The sequence below is a fragment of the Pleurodeles waltl genome, chromosome 11 (assembly GCF_031143425.1).
Source record: "Pleurodeles waltl isolate 20211129_DDA chromosome 11, aPleWal1.hap1.20221129, whole genome shotgun sequence".
NCBI lineage: Eukaryota > Metazoa > Chordata > Amphibia > Caudata > Salamandridae > Pleurodeles > Pleurodeles waltl.
Genome location: NC_090450.1, coordinates 690,422,490 through 690,445,005, shown reverse-complemented (window position 1 = coordinate 690,445,005; position 22,516 = coordinate 690,422,490). Strand labels below are relative to the sequence as shown.

At 47.0% G+C, this 22,516-nt stretch overlaps 1 protein-coding gene across 1 annotated transcript in view; it reads right to left on the bottom strand.

The window, feature by feature from the left end:
- The window catches only part of C11H2orf42 (chromosome 11 C2orf42 homolog), a 318,795-nt gene that overhangs the window by 181,451 nt on the left and 114,828 nt on the right, over positions 1-22,516 (bottom strand). The window contains exon 5 of the mRNA XM_069214211.1: positions 22,274-22,381. Within this exon, the coding sequence (XP_069070312.1) occupies positions 22,274-22,381 (108 nt within the window). The remainder of the gene's footprint in view (positions 1-22,273; positions 22,382-22,516) is intronic.

The window sequence follows — 22,516 nt, the reverse complement described above, 5'->3', positions numbered from 1 at the left end:
TCTATTGGTGATCCCGACTGAGAATGTCGGCTAACTCGTTTTGAATTCCTGGTATGTATTGCGTTATTAGGCGGATGTGATTGTGAATCGCCCAATTCCAAATCTTTTGTGCGAAGAGGCACAACTGTGTTGAGTGTGTCCCTCCCTGCTTGTTTAGGTAATACATTGTTGTCATGTTGTCTGTTTTGACAAGAATGTGTTTGTGGGCTATTAGTGGTTGAAATGCTTTCAACGCTAGAAACACTGCTAGTAGTTCTAACTGATTTATATGAAGTTGTTTTTGTTGAGTGTCCCATTGTCCCTGGATGCTGTGCTGGTTGAGGTGTGCTCCCCACCCTACCATGGAAGCATCTGTTGTGATCACGTATGGAGGCACTGGGTCTTGGAAAGGCCGCCCTTGGTTTAAATTTATAGGATTCCAACATTGTAGCGAGTTGTGTGTTTGGTGGTCTATTAACACTAGATCCTGAAGTTGACCCTGTGCTTGTGTCCATTGTGTTGCTAGGCACTGTTGTAGTGGCCGCATGTGTAATCTTGCGTTTGGGACAGTGGCCATGCATGAAGACATCATGCCTAGAAGTTTCATCACAAATTTTACTTGATACTGTTGGTTTGGGTGCATGCCTTGTATTACGTTTTGGAATGCTTGTACCCTTTGTGGACTTGGAGTGGCAATCCCTTTTTTTGTGTTGATTGTTGCTCCTAAGTATTGTTGTATTTGGCACGGTTGTAAGTGCGATTTCAGGTAGTTTATTGAGAACCCTAGTTTGTGAAGGGTTTCTATGACGTATTTTGTGTGTTGAAGACACTGTTTTTGAGTGTTGGTTTTTATTAACCAATCGTCTAGGTACGGGAATACGTGTATGTGCTGTCTTCTGAAATGTGCTGCTACTACTGCAAGGCATTTTGTAAATACCCTTGGTGCTGTTGTTATCCCGAATGGTAACACTTTGAATTGGTAATGTACTCCTTGGATTACAAACCTTAAGTATTTCCTGTGTGAAGGATGTATGGGTATGTGGAAGTACGCATCCTTGAGATCTAATGTTGACTTGTAGTCTTGTTGTTTGAGCAAGGGGATTACGTCTTGAAGTGTCACCATGTGAAAGTGATCTGATTTGATGTAAAGATTTAGTGTTCTAAGATGGGTCTCAGAGTTTTGTCCTTTTTGGGTATTAGAAAATACAGGGAATAAACACCTGTTCCTTTCTGATGGTTGGGTACCAGTTCTATTGCGTCTTTTTGTAACAACGCTTGGACTTCTAGTTGTAATAGATCCAAGTGCTGTTTGGACATGTTGTGGTTCTTGGAGGCACATTTGGTGGTAATTGTAGGAATTCTATGCAATAACCATGTTGGACAATTGCTGGGACCCACGAATCTGTTGTTATTTCCTCCCAATGTTGGTAATAATCTGTGAGTCTCCCCCCCACTGGTGCTGTGTTGGGGATTTGTGACACTGAAGTCACTGTTTAGTTTGAGCTGTTTTTGGGCTTTGGAACTTTCCTCTAGTTTTAGGGAACTGTCCACCTCTGTATTGTCCTTAAAAGCCTCCTCTTTGATACTGGCCCTGGTATGTGGGTCTGGTTTGTGAGGTTGAGGGTTCTGTGCTTTGAGCCCGAAACCCCCCTCTAAATTGTGTCTTCCTAAATGTGCCTCTGCTAGAGCGCGCCCATGGCCTTGGCCGTATCAGGGTCCTTCTTCAGCTTCTCTATAGCTGTGTCCACCTCCGGCCCAAACAACTGCTGTCCATTAAAAGGCATATTAAGCACAGCCTGTTGGATCTCTGGCTTAAACCCGGAGGTGCGTAGCCATGCGTATTCACAGTTCTTGCGGCTGTGTCCGCTGCGTCCATTGCCGATCGTATCTGATTGTTCGAGATACTTTGGTCCTCTTCCACCACTTGCTGTGCACGCTTTTGGAACTACTTGGGCAGATGTTCTATAAAGTGTTGCATTTCATCCCAATGAGCTCTGTCATATCTTGACAATAGAGCTTGGGAATTGGCAATGCGCCATTGATTGGCCGCTTGTGCTGCAACTTTTTTCCCCGCTGCATCAAACTTCAGACTTTCTTTGTCGGGTGGTGGTGCATCTCCAGAGGTGTGTGAATTAGCCCTTTTACATGCTGCGCCTACTACTACGGAGTCAGGTGTCAGTTGTTGCGTGATGTACACAGGGTCTGTAGGGGGAGGCTTGTATTTTTTCTCCACCCTAGGTGTGATGGCTCTGCCTTTGACGGGCTCTTGAAATACTTGTTTCGCGAGTTTCAACATCCCTGGTAACATTGGAAGACTTTGGTACTGACTGTGTGTCGATGACAAAGTATTAAATAAAACGTCATCCTCAATGGGTTCAGCGTGCAGTGTCACATTGTGAAAAGCCGCTGCTCTGTACACCACTTGCGTGTAGGCAGTACTGTCTTCAGGTGGTGATGGTCTTGCTGGGTAGCAGTCTGGACTATTGTCTGATACTGGCGCATCATATAGATCCCACGCATCTGGGTCATCCTGGCTTATCCCTGTGTGCGTTGGAGATTGCATCATAGGGGGGGGGGGGTTGCAATTGGTGACAGTTGCGGTGAGTGGTGTGGTGATGGTTGTGGCGAAAAGCGTGGTGGAGTTACTGCTTTTGCCACTTTTCCTTGTGGCTGTTTTTGTTTGTCTTGGAAAGCAAGTTTCCTTTTCATCCTTATAGAAGGGAGAGTTCTTATTTTTCCTGTTTCCTTTTGAATATGGAGCCTTCTTTGTGTATAATCTGGCTCCCCTGCTTCTAGCTCTTGTCCAAATTTATGGCCTTGTAGTTGTGCTGAAAGGCCTTGTTCTTCGGAGTAAGAGCTTGTTTTCGGCTCCGAAGCTGAGTGTTTCGGTACTGAAACTTTTTCTACAGTCTTTTTCGGCTCCGAAGCCACTTTTTTCGGTTTCGGTTTGCCGATCTCTCGGTGCCGACTTAGCTCGGAGCCGGTATCTCGATGTCGAGTCTGGTCGGAGCCAGGTTCTCGGTGTCAAGTATTGTAAAGAAATGGCTCCCTGTTGCAGGTACCCCCCACTTTTTGCCTGATACTGATGCTGACTTGACTGAGAAGTGTGCTGGGACCCTGCTAACCAGGCCCCAGCACCAGTGTTCTTTCACCTAAAATGTACCATTGTCTCCACAATTGGCACAACCATGGCACCCAGGTAAGTCCCTTGTAACTGGTACCCCTGGTACCAAGGGCCCTGATGCCAGGGAAGGTCTCTAAGGGCTGCAGCATGTCTTATGCCACCCTAGGGACCCCTCACTCAGCACAAACACACTGCTTGCCAGCTTGTGTGTGCTAGTGGGGAGAAAATGACTAAGTCGACATGGCACTCCCCTCAGGGTGCCATGCCAACCTCACACTGCCTGTGGCATATGTAAGTCACCCCACTAGCAGGCCTTACAGCCCTAAGGCAGGGTGCACTATACCACAGGTGAGGGCATATGTGCATGAGCACTATGCCCCTACAGTGTCTAAGCAAAACCTTAGACATTGTAAGTGCAGGGTAGCCATAAGAATATATGGTCTGGGAGTCTGTCAAAAACGAACTCCACAGCTCCATAATGGCTACACTGAATACTGGGAAGTTTAGTATCAAACTTCTCAGAATAATAAACCCACACTGATGCAAGTGTTGGATTTATAAAAAAAAATGCACACAGAGGGCATCTTAGAGATACCCACTGTATTTTACCCAATTGTTCAGTGCAGGACTGACTGGTCTGTGCCAGCCTGCTGCTGAGAGACGAGTTTCTGACCCCATGCGGTGAGAGCCTTTGTGCTTTCTGAGGACAGAAACAAAGCCTGCTCTGGGTGGAGGTGCTTCACACCTCCCCCCTGCAGGAACTGTAACACCTAGCAGTGAGCTTCAAAGGCTCAAGCTTCGTGTTACAATGCCCTGGGGCACTCCAGCTAGTGGAGATGCCCGCCCCCTGGACACAGCCCCCACTTTTGGCAGCAAGTCCAGGAGAGATAATGAGAAAAACAAGGAGGAGTCACTGGCCAGTCAGGACAGCCCCTAAGGCAACCTGAGCTGAAGTGACTCTGACTTTTAGGAATCCTCCATCTTGCAGATGGAGGCTCCCCCCCAATAGGGCTAGGAATGTGACCCCCTCCCCTTGGGAGGAGGCACAAAGAGGGTGGAGCCACCCTCAGGGCTAGTAGCCATTGGCTACTGCCCTCCCTGACCTAAACACACCCCTAAATTCTGTATTTAGGGGCTCCCCTGAACCTAGGGAATTAGATTCCTGCAACTTACAGAAGAAGAGGACTGCTGAGCTGAAAACCCCTGCAGAAGAAGAAAGAAGACACCAACTGCTTTGGCCCCAGTCCTACTGGCCTGTCTCCTGCCTTCAGAAGAAAACTGCTCCAGCGACGCTTTCCCTGGGACCAGCGACCTCTGAATCCTCAGAGGACTGCCCTGCTTCCAAGAGACCAAGAAACTCCCGAGAACAGCGGCCCTGTTTAACAAAGACTGCAACTTTGTATCCAGAGGAGCAGATTTAAAGACCCCTGCAATCCCCGCAAGAAGCGTGAGACTTGCAACACTGCACCCGGCGACCCGGACTCGACTGGTGGAGAACCAACACCTCAGGGAGAACCCTCCGGCGACTCCGAGACTGAGTAACCGAAGTTGTCCCCCCTGAGCCTCCACAGCGACGCCTGCAGAGGGAATCCTGAGACTCCCCCTGACCGCGACTGCCGGACTCTAAAATCCAGACGGCTGGAAAAGACCCTGCACCCGCAGCCCCCAGCACCTGAAGGATCGGAACTTCAGTGCAGGAGTGACCCCCAGGAGGCCCTCTCCCTTGCCCAGGTGGTGGCTACCCCGAGGAGCCCCCCCCCCCCCTTGCCTGCCTGCACCGCTGAAGAGACCCCTTGGTCTCTCATTGAAATCCATTGGAAACCCGACGCGTGTTTGCACACTGCAACCGGCCGCCCCAGTGCCGCTGAGGGTGTACTTTTTGTGTGAGCTTGTGTCCCCCCTGGTGCCCTACAAAACCCCCCTGGTCTGCCCTCCGAAGACGCGGGTACTTACCTGCTGGCAGACTGGAACCGGGACACCCCCTTCTCTCCATTGAAGCCAATGCGTTTTGGGCACCACTTTGAACTCTGCACCTGACCGGCCCTGAGCTGCTGGTGTAGTAACTTTGGGGTTGCTCTGAACCCCCAACGGTGGGCTACCTTGGACCCCAATTTGAACCCCGTAGGTGGTTTACTTACCTGCAAGAACTAACATTACTTTACCTCCCCCAGGAACTGTGAAAATTGCACTGTGTCCACTTTTAAAACAGCTAAATGTGTTTTATGTAAAAAGTATATATGCTATTGTGATTATTCAAAGTTCCTAAAGTACTTACCTGCAATACCTTTCAAATGAGATATTACATGTAGAATTTGAACCTGTGGTTCTTAAAATAAACTAAGAAAATATATTTTTCTATAACAAAAACCTATTGGCCTGGAATTGTTTCTGAGTGTGTGTTCCTCATTTATTGCCTGTGTGTATGTACAACAAATGCTTAACACTACTCCTTTGATAAGCCTACTGCTCGACCACACTACCACAAAATAGAGCATTAGTATTCTCTTTTTGCCACTATCTTACCTCTAAGGGGAACCCTTGGACTCTGTGCATACTATTCCTTACTTTGAAATAGTGCATACAGAGCCAACTTCCTACAAGTATGCTCTGTGCGGGGTTCTCGACCGGAGTCGGATGACTTAGACACGTGTGTGCCCTTTTTCGGTGCCGATGGATGGTCACCAATTGTACGGGTTAAGCTATGGCCTGCCGGCGGTGGCGTCCCCTGGGCCTTCATGATTTTGGCGTGAGTTTTGGCCGGGGCTGGTTTAATCACTGTTTTCGGCGCCTGCTCTGTTTCGGGCTCGTCAGAGTCAGCGATGGAGAAAGTCTCCTCTTCCTGTACGTCGTGGTGTCCTGACGGCGCCGGTGCCATTTGAAGCCTTCGTGCTCTCCGGTCCCGTAGCGTTTTCTTCGACCGAAACGCCCGACAGGCCTCGCAGGTATCCTCTTTGTGTTCGGGGGCCAAACACAAATTACAGACCAGATGTTGATCTGTGTAAGGATACTTGTTGTGGCATTCGGGGCAGAAGCGGAATGGGGTCCGTTCCATTAGCTTGGAAGACGCACGTGGTCGGGCCGACCAGGCCCCGCCGAGGAATAGAAGCCCCGAAGGGCTACCAGAGCTCTTCTTGATTCGGTGTCGATCTGCGTTAACTAACCCGATACCGAACGCCAACAATACTGTTGAATTTTCCGAGATTTAACTAACTTTCCGAACCGAAACACGGAGCAAAGAGGAACACGTCCAAACCTGATGGCGGAAAGAAAACAATCTAAGACGGAGTCGACGCCCATGCGCAATGGAGCCGAAATGGGAGGAGTCCCTCGATCTCGTGACTCGAAAAGACTTCTTCGAAGAAAAGCAACTTGTAACACTCCGAGCCCAACACTAGATGGCGGGATATGCACAGCATGTGTATCTGCAGCTGCACATGCCATCGAACACACAATTACAAGCCATATAGACAGAAGGAAAATGTTACCTACCTTCTAAGCATGTTTGTGGCAGTAAAAACTGTAGATTTACATGCCGTGCATACTCCTGCCATCTAGTGTTGGGTCCGGATGGGTGTAAGTTGTTTTTCTTCGAAGAAGTCTTTTGAGTCATAAGGTGCTCTGACTCCTCTTGATGGTAATGAGCATAGTCATCAGCTCCACTGTTAGATTGTTTTCCTGCTCTGTAGGTGAGGATGGAATGTGAAGTGATATGATGAATAGAGAGAAGTCCATGCAAAAGAGGGAAAAGAGATAGTAAGCGACACTGCAACAGCCATAGGCATTTGGGAAGGGTGGGTGCACCTGAATCTTCAGCACTACATGCCACGAACAGATTCTTAAAGGGTAAGTACCATTTTTCGTTAAAGGCACGCGTGGCTGTAGATACACATGCTGTGTATAGACTGTAAAGCAGTCTTACCAAAAATCAGTAGCTCGTCTGTGTGTGTTGCAGCTGACTGACAGTGTACAGAGCATTGCCTGACCAACATTAGCTTATTGGTGGACTAGCACATCCACAGAGCAATGTTTTGTGAAAGTGTGTGGTTGTAACCAAGTAGCTGCTTTGCATATTTCAGCTACAGGGATGTTCCCCAAGAAGGCTACAGAGGTTCCTTTCTTCTGAGTAGAATGTGCTCTAGGAGGAATGGGTAGAGTTCCCTTAGCTTTAACATAGCATGATAAGATGCATCCAACTATACACTATCAGGCAACACCTGATGTAGATAGAGGCTGCCCTTTACAGGGTTTGGAAAGTGCAAAACAAAAGTCTTCCTGAATGCTTTGGTTCTGTCATCATAGTACATGAGGGCTCATTCTACATCCAAAGTATGGGGATCCCATTTGTAAGGAAATGCCTCCTTAGCATGGTTACCCCCTGACTTTTTGCCTGTGCTGATGCCAAGTTATGATTTGAAAGTGTGCTGAGGTCTGCTAACCAGGCACCAGCACCAGTGTTCTTTCCCTAAAACTGTACTTTTGTTTCCACAATTGGCACACCCTGGCATCCAGGTAAGTCCCTTGTAACTGGTACCCCTGGTACCCAGGGCCCTGATGCCAGGGAAGGTCTCTAAGGGCTGCAGCATGTCTTATGCCACCCTGGGGACCCCTCACTCAGCAAAGACACTGCTTGTCAGCTTGTGTGTGCTGGTGGGGAGAAAATGACTAAGTCGACATGGCACTCCTCTCAGGGTGCCATGCCAACCTCACACTGCCTATGGCATAGATAAGTCACCCCTCTAGCAGGCCTTACAGCCCTAAGGCAGGGTGCACTATACCATAGGTAAGGGCATAGGTGCATGAGCACTATGCCCCTACAGTGTCTAAGCAAAACCTTGGACATTGTAAGTGCAGGGTAGCCATAAGAGTATATTGTAGGAAGTTGGCTCTGTATGCACTATTTCAAAGTAAGAAATAGCATGCACAGAGTCCAAGGGTTCCCCTTAGAGCATTTGAATTCTCTTTTTGCCACTATCTTACCTCTATTTTGTGGCAGTGTGGTCGAGCAGTAGGCTTATCAGAGGGTAGTGTTAAGCATTTGTTGTACACCCACAGGCAATAAATGAGGAACACACACTCAAAGACAATTCCAGGCCAATAGGTTTTTATATAGAAAAATATCTTTTTAGTTTACTTTAAGAACCACAGGTTCAAGATTGACAAACAATACTTTAAATGAAAGGTATTTCACTTAGGAACTTTAAATTAGCAAAATAGCATATACAGTTTTCACACAAATGGCAATAAGCTATTTTAAAACTGGACACTTAGTGCAATTTTCAATAGTTGCTGGGGGAGGTAAGTGTTTGTTAGTTTTGCAGGTAAGTAAACCACCTACAGGGTTCAAAGTTGGGTCCAAGGTAGCCCACCGTTGGGGGTTCAGAGCAACCCCAAAGTTACCACATCAGCAGCTCAGGGCCGGTCAGGTGCAGAGGTCAAAGTGGCGCCCAAAACACACAGGCTTCAATGGAGAAGGGGGTGCCTCGGTTCCAGTCTGCCAGCAGGTAAGTACCTGCGTCTTCGGAGGGCAGACCAGGGGGGTTCTGTAGGGTACTGGGGGGGACACAAGTCAGCACAAAAAGTACACCCTCAGCGGCACGGGGGCGGCCGGGTGCAGGGTGCAAACAGACGTCAGGTTTGCAATGTAGTTCAATGGGAGACCCAGGGGTCTCTTCAGCGATGCAGGCAGGCAAGGGGGGGGCTTCTCGGGGTAGCCACCACCTGGGCAAGGGAGAGGGCCACCTGGGGGTCGCTCCTGCACTGGAGGTCGGATCCTTCAGGTCCTGGGGGCTGCGGGTGCAGTGTCCTTACTAGGCGTCGGGTTCTTAGAAGCAGGCAGTCGCGGTCATGGAGAGCCTCTGGATTCCCTCTGCAGGCGTCGCTGTTGGGGCTCAGGGGGGTCAACTCTGGCTACTCACGGGCTCGCAGCCGCCAGGGAGTCCTCCCTGTAGTGTTGATTCTCCACAAGTCGAGCAGGGGGCGTCGGGTGCAGACTGCAAAGTCTCACGCTTCCGGCGGGAAAAATGCGTTCTTTCAAAGTTGCTTCTTTGTTGCAAAGATGTTTCTTCTTTGGAGCAGAGCCGCTGTCCTCTGAAGTTCTTGGTCCTTTTAGATGCAAGGTAGTCCTCTGAGGCTTCAGAGGGCGCTGGACCCTGTTGCAGTTTTTCTTGAAGTGGGGAGACAGGCCGGTAGAGCTGGGGCCAAAGCAGTTGGTGTCTCCGTCTTCTCTGCAGGGCTTTCAGGTCAGCAGTCCTTCTTCGTCTTAGGTTGCAGGAATCTAGTTACCTAGGTTCTGGGAGCCCCTAAATACTCAATTTAGGGGTGTGTTTAGGTCTGGGGGGTTAGTAGCCAATGGCTCCTAGCCCTGAGGGTGGCTACACCCTCTTTGTGCCTCCTCCCGAGGGGAGGGGGGCACATTCCTATCCCTATTGGGGGAATCCTCCATCTGCAAGATGGAGGATTTCTAAAAGTTAGAGTCACTTCAGCTCAGGTTGCCTTAGGGGCTGTCCTGACTGCCCAGTGACTCCTCCTTGTTTTTCTCATTATCTCCTCCAGCCTTTCCGCCAAAAGTGAGGCTGTGGCCGCAGGGGGCGGGCAACTCCACTAGCTGGAATGCCCTGGGGTGCTGTAACAAAGGGGGTGAGCCTTTGAGGCTCACCGCCAGGTGTTACAGTTCCTGCAGGTGGGAGGTGATAAGCATCTCCACCCAGTACAGGCTTTGTTACTAGCCACAGAGTGACAAAGGCACTCTCCCCATGTGGCCAGCAACATGTCTGGAGTGTGGCAGGCTGCTAAAACCAGTGAGCCTACACGGGTAGTCGGTTAAGGTTTCAGGGGGCACCTCTAAGGTTCCCTCTGGGGTGTATGTTACAATAAAATGTACACTGGCATCAGTGTGCATTTATTGTGCTGAGAAGTTTGTTACCAAACTTCACAGTTTTCAGTGTAGCCATTATGGTGCTGTGGAGTTCGTGTATGACAGACTCCCAGACCATATACTTTTATGGCTACCCTGCACTTACAATGTCTAAGGTTTTGCTTAGACACTGTAGGGGCATAGTGCTCATGCACTTATGCCCTCACCTATGGTATAGTGCACCCTGCCTTAGGGCTGTAAGGCCTGCTAGAGGGGTGACTTATCTATGCCTATAGGCAGTGTGAGGTTGGCATGGCACCCTGATGGGAGTGCCATGTCGACTTAGTCATTTTATCCCCACCAGCACACACAAGCTGGCAAGCAGTGTGTCTGTGCTAAGTGAGGGGTCTCCAGGGCGGCATAAGACATGCTGCAGCCCTTAGAGACCTTCCCTGGCATCAGGGCCCTGGGTACCAGGGGTACCAGTTACAAGGGACTTACCTGGATGCCAGGGTGTGCCAATTGTGGAAACAAAGGTACAGGTTAGGGAAAGAGCACTGGTGCTGGGGCCTGGTCAGCAGGCCTCCGCACACTTTTCAAATCATAACTTGGCAAAAGTCAGGGGGTAACCATGCCAAGGAGGCATTTCCTTACATATATGGTCTGGGAGTCTGTCATACACGAACTACCCAGCACCATAATGACTACACTGAGAACTGGGAGGTTTGGTATCAAACTTCTCAGCACAATAAATGCACACTGATGCCAGTGTACATTTTATTGTGAAATACACCCCAGAGGGCATCTTAGAGATGCCCCCTGAAAACATACCCGACTCCCAGTGTGGGCTGACTAGTTTTACCAGCCTGCCACACACCAGACATATGGGGAGAGTGCCTCTGTCACTCTGTGGCTAGTAACAAAGCCTGTACTGGGTGGAGGTGCTTCTCACCTCCCCCTGCAGGAACTGTAACACCTGGCGGTGAGCCTCAAAGGCTCACCCCCTTTGTTACAGCGCCCCAGGGCACTCCAGCTAGTTGAGATGCCCACCCCCTCCGGCCACGGCCCCACTTTTGGCAGCAAGGCCGGAGGAGATAATTAGAAAAACAAGGAGTCACTCACCAGTCAGGACAGCCCCTAAGGTGCCCTGAGCTGAGGTGACCCCTGCCTTAAGAAATCCTCAATCTTGGTTTTGGAGGATTCCCCCAATAGGATTAGGGATGTGCCCCCCTCCCCTCAGGGAGGAGGCACAAAGAGGGTGTAGCCACCCTCAGGGCTAGTAGCCATTGGCTACTAACCCCCCCAGACCTAAACACACCCCTAAATTGAGTATTTAGGGGCTCCCAGAACCTAGCAAGAGACATTCCTGCAACCTAAGACGAAGAAGGACTGCTGACCTGAAAGCCCTGCAGAGAAGACGGAGACACCAACTCCCCGGCGACTGCGACCCTGTGAGTAGCCAGAGTTGACCCCCCCTGAGCACCCCCCAGCGACGCCTGCAGAGGGAATCCAGAGGCTCCCCCTGACCGCGACTGCCTGCTTCTAAGAACCCGACGCCTGGTAAAGACACTGCACCTGCAGCCCCCAGGACCTGAAGGATTCGACCTCCAGTGCAGAAGCGACCCTCAGGTGGCCCTCTCCCTTGTCCAGGTGGTGGCTACCCCGAGGAGCCCCCCCCCTTGCCAGCCTGCTTTGCTGAAGAGACCCCTGGGTCTCCCATTGAATCCTATTGCAAACCGGACGCCTGTTTGCACTCTGCACCCGGCCGCCCCGTGCCGCTGAGGGTGTACTTTTTGTGCTGACTTGAGTCCCCCCCGGTGCCCTACAAACCCCCCCTGGTCTGCCCTCCGAAGTCGTGGGTACTTACCTGCTAGCAGACTGGAACCGGGGTACCCCCTTCTCCATTGAAGCCTATGTGTTTTGGGCACCACTTTGACCTCTGCACCTGACCGGCCCTGAGCTGCTGGTGTGGTAACTTTGGGGTTGCCCTGAACCCCCAACAGTGGGCTACCTTGGACCCAACTTTGAACCCTGTTGGTGGTTTACTTACCTGCAAAACTAACAAACACTTACCTCCCCCAGGAACTGTTGATAATTGCACTAAGTGTCTAGTTTTAAAATAGCTTATTGCCATTTGTGTGAAAACTGTATATGCTATTTTGCTAATTCAAAGTTCCTAAGTGAAATACCTTTCATTTGAAGTATTACTTGTAAATCTTGAACCTGTGGTTCTTAAAATAAACTAAGAAAATATATTTTTCTATATAAAAACCTATTGGCCTGGAATCAGTCTTTGAGTGTGTGTTCCCCATTTATTGCCTGTGTGTGTACAACAAATGCTTAACACTACCCTCTGATAAGCCTACTGCTCGACCACACTACCACAAAATAGAGCATTAGAATGATCTTTTTGTCACTATCTTACCTCGAAGGGGAACCCTTGGACTCTGTGCATGCTATTTCTTACTTTGAAATAACACATACAGAGCCAACTTCCTACACCATTCCACAGCTGAATCATATTTTGGGGAAAGGTGGAAGTGAGAGGAACTTGAGGTTGGTGCGGAGGGCAATCCTATCCCTATAAACTTGAGGTAAGGGTTCTTTTAGGGTTAATGCCTGAAGCTCACCGACACCCCTGAATGAAGTGGTGGTAACCAGAAATGTTACCTTCCAAGAGAGGAACTGAAGGAGGCAGGCATGAAAGGGCTCAAACGGGGGACAAATTAGGCTTCTGGGTACAATGTTGACATGTTGGGCTGGGAAAACCCTGAAAGGAATGATCCTTTTGAGACCCTCCATGAAAGCTTTACTGACTGGAGTTCTGAAGAGAGTGATGTGTTTTTTTTTTTTTTTAAAGTAGGCAGCCATGGTGGCCAGGTCTATCTAGTCGTATAGAGGTGAAAGCTTGACCAGAAACCTGCAAGTAGAGAAAGTAGCAGACAATGTCCTGCACTGTGGATTTAAAAGGATCAATATATTTTGAGAGACAGTAGTGCACAAATCTCTTCCACTTGGCTGCAAAGCAGGCTCGGGCGGTAGGCCTGTGCGCTTCCTTGAGAATGCTCATGCATTCAGGTGGAAGATTAAGGTACCCAAATTCGATAACCTCAGAAGCTAGATTGCAAGGTTGAGAGACCTGGGGTCTTGGTGCCCGATTTCTCCATGGTTCTGCGTGAGAAGTTCCAGCCTGCTAGGGAGCCTCTCATGCAGAACCAGAGAGAGAGTTTGAGCAGAGTCGAGAATGAGGGCAGCCAGGCCTACGTGGGAGCCACTAGTATGAGAGTGAAGGACATTTGCTGAAGCCTCAGAATGACAAACAAAAGGAGATGCAGAAAAGTATAGGCAAATATCCCTGACCGATTAGTCCACAGTATGTTGCCACTGGACTTTGGATGTGGGAACGTGGGGGCGGAGCTTGGACTTTTTCTGCAATTGTGAACAGGTCTTTTTGTGGAACATTCCGTCTCTAGAAGTAGCGGAGAAGCACTTGCGAGTAGAGTTCCCACTCATGGATTTGTCGCATCCTGCTGAGGTGGTCGAAATAGTTGTCCATCCACAAAAGGTACTTCGCTAGCAAATGAATTTGTGGTGGAAAGCCCATTGATAAATGCTCTGGGAAAGCTGCAAGAGTTGTGGAGACCATGTGCTCCCCCCCTTTATTTCTGAAGATAATACATGGTTGGCATGTAGTCCATGTTGATAAGAACAAACTTCCCTATCAGGTGAGGTAGAAAGCCCTCAATGCTAGGTGAAAGGCTAGAAGTTGCAGGTAGTTGATAGCTGCCCTGGTGTTTGGCTTCCCACTGTCCCTGGAAAGTCAGAATCTGTAAGTGTGTGCCCCAACCTGTAAGGGAGGCATCCATTGTAACAGTCTGCGCAAGTGGGTCGAGGACAGCCCACCCCTGCAACAACTTGTTGGTGTTCAACCACTGCAGAGAGCAACAAGTGCGATGGCCCATCAATACAACATCGCCCCAATCACCCTCCACCTGAGACCACTGATGTGTTAGCCATTCATGCAACAGACCTATATGTAACCTGCATGGGGTACTATGGCCGTGCAGGATGCCATCATGCCTAGGAGGCACATGACTGTTCAGACCGTAACTTATTGATCTGATTGGAAAAGATGGAGCAGTGCATGAAAGGAATGGAACCTAAAAAGGTTTAGATAGGTTGTGCCTATCTCAGAGTTGAAAATGAGCCCCATGCATGGTTGGATCTGGGGGGGGGGGGGGGGGGGGGGGTAGGAGGCAGGATTTTGTGTTGTTGATGGTCAACCCTAGCTTGGTGCCGAAGTAGCCTGTCTCGAAGGTTTCTTCCTCGGTGCTGAGCCAGAGCTGGGCGGAGCATCTAAAGTTGTTTGTTGGTGCGGACTACGGCCCGAAGGCAGTGGTTATGAGAAAGCCGGTCTCTGATGCTCCAGAGTGACTGTGTGCCCTTTGGCACAAGGCTGCTTGGACTGAAAGTGATGTCAAGGGGGAGGGAGTTGCACTACTCGCAGACTGCGGGCGGAAGGTCCTCTAACTCCAGTTAAGAGGCAGAGCTCATCTGCAGGCAATGGTTTTTGATGATGTTCCCATCAATGTCCTCAGGACCCACCAGGTCTGGGGTGTCTTCGATGCTCCTACGCAACATCTCGAGTCAACATGTATGACATTTGGGGAAGAGTCTTCTTGGAACGAAAGGAGCATCAGCCATCGCAGATGGCTTTGTTCTGTTGGGGTGACAGACAAATTGCAGACCTGATGGAGATTGGCTCAAGGATTTCACATGGCAGCAAAGACAATATCGGGGTGGCAACCGTTCCATCACAAATAAGGCACGGCGGAGAGACAGGAGTAGGCACTGAAGGTCTAGACACAGGAGGGCTGCCATCTTCTGGGACCCTGCTCAAGCGCAGTAACTAAATGTCGACCCGAGACGGAGAGTAAGGGAGTCGTAAGTGAAATACAATACCGATGGAGGGAAAGAAACTGTGTGAACTGAAAATGAGCACTGCAACAGTGTTGACTGAGATCAATGAAGCACACGTCCGAACCAGAGGGCAGTAAAATAAAGAAAGCTATCTAAATGGATTTAATGACCATGCACATTACCAGCAAGAGGCGGAGTCACAGAACCTCATCACTCGAAAGACTTCTTAGAAGAAAAACTTGCACATATCCATGCCCAACACTACAGAGCAGGAGAATGCACAGCATGTGTATCAACAGCCACATATGCCTGAACATACACAGAAACAATCCTGGAAATACATGTTCCCACAGACCCTACAACCTCAACACTAAATAATAGGAAACATCCTCCAAACCAGTCTGCTCAACAACCAATCAAACATGCTCAGGAACATCACTACACCACTTTCCAGCCACACAGACATGACACAAGCCCCAAATGGAACTGTCACAGGTCTTGACCTAGTTTCTGAACAACCTGAAAACTTTGAGGTGTTTGCTGAACCACAACTAAGTCACACAATCCTCAGGAGCTTTAACTTCCACAAAGTAGTCTACTTGAACCTTGGTATCCCCCATAAGTGAGGTGTAGACAGTGTCTAGGAAGCCAGGGCTCTCTAGAGGTAGCTGTGGATGAGCAGGGTGGGTAGTGGCTCCTGACACAGCTGGACACTCAACTCGAACAGGACTGTGTCCCTTTCTTTTGCAGGTCCTCCTTCTGTCAGGACCCACCTTTGGTTTCTTCCAGTCTTGTCTGGGTTTTGCACAGTCCTTTTCCAAAGTTCTCCTGTGAGTTTGGAAAACCAGGTACTTACCTCTTCTCTCCTGGTCCCTGGACGGCAACCTAGTACTTGCCTTTCAGGGTTTCATAGTTCCTCCAACCCCCTCTACCGATTCCCCTTCATTGGGTGGGGGGTACTGCCTTTCACATTCCACTTTCTTAGTATATGGTTTGATCTCCCCTTAGGGCCTTTATTATTTACTATTACTTTCTATGCTAATCACGGACTTCTAATGTGTACATAATAGTGTGTTTACTCACCTCTTAGTGGAGTATTGTCTATACAATATTTTAGTAATTTTGTTACTTTATTAAAGTACCTTTTTTTTGTAATACTGTGTGATTCTTTCATGTGTATAAGTGGTGTGTGAATGTAGTAGTATTGTTTAACCTTTGCAGGTCTCCTAGATAAGTCTTGGCTGCTCATCCACCAGTATTCCAATTGTGGGGTGTACAGAGTCACGAGCAACCAAATTTAGAGGCAGAGAGCACAGCCACATGGGTCCTGGTTAGCAGGAGCCCAGTGAACATAGTCAAGACACCATGACAGCAGGCAAACAGTGGGGGGGTAACAATGTCAAAAAGAGGGTACTTCAGTACACATATGCACCATACTCCTTCTGTATTGGCTTTCATACCTCCAGACGGGTCCTGCTAATGTAGTGGATCCTATTTGGTTTTATTGGGAATCAGGACTTTGCTTAGCCTTATGGCTTGCAGTCCTGTCCCCCTGTCACCTAGTGACTTTTCACCTATTTAGCACATTTAATTATTGGTTCCAAGATGGCTGCTATCTTTATACTTAGGAAGATGTTTTGATTTCACATTATCAGTGCCACTCTGTGACGGCGTCACTATCAGCATCAAAGACAAGTGATATAGATAAGTATTCACATCATGTCTCTTTCCCACTTACGTGCGACAGGAACATAATGTACTTTGGTGGGAATTGTTTACATAATTGCCGCCCCAAGCATTCTTTCTTCTCCGATTGGGAAAATACCTGCGTCAGGGGTCCTACAAAATCGGTATAAATACATCTCATGTAGAAAAGGTTCTTACCAGATGCCATCCACGCTATCTATGCTACATGCCGTCTTGATGCAGACCCAGCCTTCGTGTCCTCACGGAGTCTGATCTAGAGACCTCATTCCAAGGTAACGAGGATTGGGGGGCTCATCTCAAACAGGGCACTGGCAGATTAGGTTTATCACACCTAGATCTTGTTAGGTTAGAGATGAGGTTCTCCATGATAGGGTTTTAGGCTTTTTCTTTTCTTTATATCTCATGTTTATTGCAAGAGGGTGGGGGTCTTTTTATTTCACGACTCATCTTTACCATTCTGCCTCTTGCATCATTCATTAGCCTAATCATTGCAGCTCATACATTTTATAGTAGATTGCAGTCTTGTTAATAAAACCTATTGAAATTTTCAATGCATTTCCTTAATTGCAGCTCTGTGACGAAGACGTGTTTCTCATGTGAGAAAAGGGTAGTCTCAGTTTAACCACGACTTCCCTGAGATGTCGCACTTGAGTCCATGCGTAAATGCTGCCAGAAATCACCTTTCACTGTTTGGGTTTTTGGTGAGGTACTGCTTGTGAGCCGGGAGGATTAGGTCAACAGTTGCAACTTGTTGTGGGATTGGCTTAGCACTTTTGTTTGTAGGCGACTGTCATCCCTAAACCAGCACTCTTGCCCAGAGCAAAGGTCCAACTACAACACTGATATGCAGAATGCCTTCACCACCAGCGTCAAACAGTATTTTCTCTGTTCTTTGGGAAGTCTTTTCAACATGTAAGCTGGTCATCACAGTGTAAGGGGGGCATCCAAAACAAGAAAGGGATAGTGGAGCTTTATTAAACACACTCAATGCACAGTTAGCCTCTAGCTCAACTACACAGAATCCCTTATCAGTACTATACACAAGATTCCTGTAAAGAATGTATAGAAGGAAAGAACCATCCTGGAAAAGAATCCTTAGGATGGAATAGATAGATACCATAAGAACCTCTTAAAACTGAAGGTTTTTCTGAAGCAGAATGGGGCCAGTGACCGACATGCTAGTCAAACAATGCCTCACAACTCACAGATTGCAAGGTCTTGAGGAAATCCCATGTCACCGGGACAAAGTCCCAAAGTTCTTGGTCCCTCAGAAGAGTGGTGGGTTTGATCTGACAGAAAAATGGATCTGTTTTCATTCCTTATATAGAACTAGCTGAATAGAACCACCATAAATACTATACATTGTTCTTCTCTTCTGATCCTATGTTTGTTAATGCAACCCAAATATCTTGTTGAATTAGTATTTCAAGATCTGCCTTGATCTGAACTGTCTGAATTAAAGGAAACGTAGGAACCTCACTATGGAATGGCACAATGGAGATCATAGATTACTTTACTATCTGCCCATAGTGGGAGCCTCTTCTATTTGTGACAAATTAATAACTTTTAATGTGCAGTTTAATACTGCAGTGTTACCATTACCAAATGCACAAGTCAAAAGGGGAATCTGTGAAATGGGAAGGGGGTTGGACTGGTCACAGTTGGGTCGCTACCAAAACCCAGTAAGTAAATTAATGGATTTAATGGAGTGTTTTAGCTTCTCTGCATTCTTACCAGTGTAATCCCAAACACATTAGTTCTCTTTTCTGCCTACGCTAGTGTTAAAATCACACCATAACTGCTTCTTTTGCCAGTTCATTCCCCGGCCTAGTATCAGTATTTCACAATACCCAGATATAGTAGGTCCTCCATGTAACTGCCTAGGTGCTTTACCCGGTCCTCAAATCAGTCTATTAACCATCCCAGTGTTGGTGCATGACCACAAATCTGTCCAAGAGACTACAAGCACTCAAACATCCTCCTCCGAGAGCCCACCCAACAAACTTATTTAAACAGACTATAATTGGGGATCAGGCTAGAGGATGGGAGGACTAGGCACTGCCAGTTGCACAACCCCTTTATTACTTAAGATCAGGAGTTAATGCAGGACTGGGACATCAAGGCCTAAGGGGGGAGTCATACTAGGGTGATAAGAGACAGAACTACCCCATTCTTACCAGGTGGTGTTGGGCCATCACCAAGACTGAATGGGACTAGAGTCAAATCAATGCATGTTTCAACAGTTCAGTATCAGGCATCCTCGTCTGTGAGGCTTTCATAGAGATAGGAGCAGAAAATACCTACCCAAGGATGAAAGAAAATGTTCTTAATCTAAGTCTCTCCCACTAACAATTGCTTGACAAAACATACACTGCATTAGTGGTCATGAGCACTTTACACGTTCTAAACTCCTCTCACATCTGGTATGCACACTTGACAGCAGGTGAATATTACAAAATATTATTACATCTAGCTATATATAATGCATTGCCTTGCCAGAAGTAGTAAAAAGGCAATAAGCAGAGAACCCTTAACGGGCTCCTTGTAAATCAAAGAACAATTAAAGGACTTCATCCAATTCTTAGTGACAACTCCAACGCCCTACACTGTTCGACAACTGCCTTTCTGAATCTCTTATCAAGTGGAATTATATCAAAAATGTTCAAACAGACAATAGCAAAGGTTCATGTGTGTCAAAGACTTAGCAAAATCCACTCTGCGAGGTCTAGTGGCAGAAATCGTACAGAATCCTTAGAATAAATGCCACACAGCAAAAGAAATCAGTCTCACCAGCAGAACATTGGCAGAAGTAAAGTTTGAGAGGTAGGAAGGCACACAGAAATTATGAAAGTTGGGCCTTCTGAGGACTGATTATTTTCCATTTACGAGAACACCGTTGGAAGAAATAACAGTACAAACAGCAAAAGTATTATAAACAGATTGAAACACCAATGTCCCTAGGTTTTCTGTTGGCTGATCAACAGGTATTTCAGCCATGTTGTAGGTAACAGAGATCATTGAACTATGGCATCTACTGCCAATATCTGGGACCTGAAGGGTAATACTTTAACTTCTAGTGGGGCCACACAGCCTACCTGCCTTCAGAGGTCAATACAGGATGCGACTTAGTTGTAGAATACTAACTACTGTCAGTGTCAATATGTATTCAATTCCTACAGTGTTCGAGGTGATTCTAGGAATTAAGGTTATTCCTAAGAAGAGCCAAGATGGGTAAAAACTTTGAAACCTTACTCCCCAGCATATGCAGTAGTGTGAGAGCGTGACAAAACTCTAGAAATCACTTGAAGACATTCCAGGCCCTAAAGGTAGAGAGCTTTTATGAGTTAAATCATGGAAAGAGGAGAATTCATCCCTCTGCCCTTATTCATGTTTACTATTCAGTTGTAAGGGAGAGAAAACTGCCACCTTTTGGTGTCTTCTAAAGACGCCCATCTTGCTCTCTGCTACTGTGAATTAAGGTATATGGGCTCCCACAAAGACAACTGCTATGCCACTGACTGTTCACTTTCATTTACTTAGTCCCGTAAAAAGAAATCACCACCCAATGTATATAGAGTATTGATTTCACATGGTTTCTGATGACAGCAATGTTATTCTGTGCCCCACGGCTCTACAGGCCAGGCTGCTGAGTTGGGGAAACCTGCATATACAAGCAATGAAAAAAGTCAACAGTTTCAGTTTGTGTAGTGAAATGTTTTTCAAGTTTAACAAGAGACAGTGAAGATATACCAAAGACAGCAGCAGGATAGTTTCCCTCATGTGCAACAAATCAAGGCGTTGACATGGCTTTGCGATTTAAGATTTAGCTGGTCAAGTCTGGCTTAATTTGCAGTTAATAAGCTCAGATTCCATCGCTGCCACCTCGACCTTTCATCATTCAGTGATTGATAAACTAGGCATTATTAAATATGGTAGTAGTAAAATGTGTAATTTAGTTTCTCATCAGCTTGAAAACACTGATAATGTTAGACATATTGAGACACTTTCAGGTCGAGCCCACAAGCGCTCTGTCGTGTTGTAAACTATCTGTGCGCTTTTACCCACGCCCATCACTATCACTTGTTCATGGGCTTGCCTTTCAAAAATCCTTTTTTATCGGTAAATGGTTTACATTTGTCCCTCCTTGGGGCAGTTTTGTTACCTACCGCTTTGGCGATCGACCCTGTTACATGGATAATTGCAGTTTGTGATGCGTTTGAATGCGAGCAAACTTCTTTTTAATTTTGTCCTTTCTCCTTCACACTCATGGCAGCCATGGCGCTTTGAATTAGCTTGCTTATGTCAACTGTTTTACTTTTCATTTTCAATTTATGTGGCAAGAAAAGTCCAGGTAGGAATTTACAACGCTAATAGCTCTAACTCAAGCAAAAACAGAAATCCATTGCATTGCAAATGCTTATTTAATAATGCCACTAGAGCAGGAAGTTTATATGAGCTGCAAGTATTCCTGCCACATCCCACCTGACGCAACATTTCAGTCTCTTTGTGAGATCAGAACAAAATCATGACTATGGCATCTGGCCTTTAGTCCTAAAGTCAATCAGAAGGTTGTGGTATGCACTGTTGTAATAAGCATACTCTGACTGTTTTCTCATGTTCCAGTCAGCAATGTAGACACAGTCATCGGCCACACTCAGCTGCAGTAACAGTTGGATTTGCTTTGTCACATGTTGTGGAGGGCACTTCAAGCCGAAATTGGCACAGTGGAAATGGCACAAGGGAAACTTACCTATGAATATTCAAGATAAACAAAACTATGAGAACTGAAAAATACATAGATTCTTTACAAGAAGAAATTAGCAAATGATGTGGACCAAAGTCTTTGTTTTCTAGCAAATTATCTGGGCACAGCAGCGTTCACAGCGGCATAGATGGCATCCATTACTAAACATGGCTGCCACATCTGCTGATTTCTGGGTCGGACCATGTGCCTGAAAGCACCTCTATAAGCTTTTTTCCCGAAAGTATTAAAAGCATCGGTCATGGGTTCTCTTGCGTTTCAGAACTAGGTTTCAGGCCACTGTGGCGAAGAAATGAACAAAAATACTTGTAAAAAAACATTTAGAAATGATCTTACAATACCTAAAACCTGACACAGAAGGGAAAGGAAGAAGCATGAGAGAGCCAAGTATTACAAGCTAGGAAAGTATTTAGATCTGCATTGCTGAAAAATATAGAGAAAAAAAATCCCCAAAATAAGAACACAACGATTTACTCTTTAAGAGGGAAAAGAGAACTGTGTCGGTAAGAGTTTCTGAAATACTGGAGACTGTGCAACCACAAAAGGTGCTTTGCACTACGGAAGCAGGAGAATTTTAAATAAAATTATGCAAAGGTGCGATGTGTTTAGTTTTGCACCTTCACATACTCCTAGCTTGAATATAAAAAAAGGCATCTTCTTGCAATGAGATGTAAATCCTTGACATTAGGTTCTGCAAGTTAGTGTACATCCCGCAGCACAGTGTACATGGTAGCCATGAGGTCTCTTATTTGGGCTGTATAGTGTTTGGCTGGATACAAAGAAAAGTTGGAGAGACACAAAGTTGCTACTCAGTTCTTTCAACGAAAGTTCCCAATTTCATCTCTAATGTTGCCCCCAAGCTACATATTGGAACCTCATCTGAAATGGGATACCAGCTGATGACTTCAATGGCGAGGAGCTCCAGTACCTGTGGTAGAGTCGGGGAGCCGCTTCTTAGTGCTTCCAATGGAGATCCTTTGCTGTAAGGCATCAAAGAAGCATTGGGGAATGTGGAACACCAGTGGATCAGGCTTACCTAGAGGATAGGAGGGAGAGCAGAGTTAGAACAGAGGATGGGTGCTGCCCGCTGGTGTTTCAGAAGGACGATTGTAGGATATTGCAACACATTATTCGCAAGAAAGTAAACAAGTTCTGCCAGGACCATTGCCTT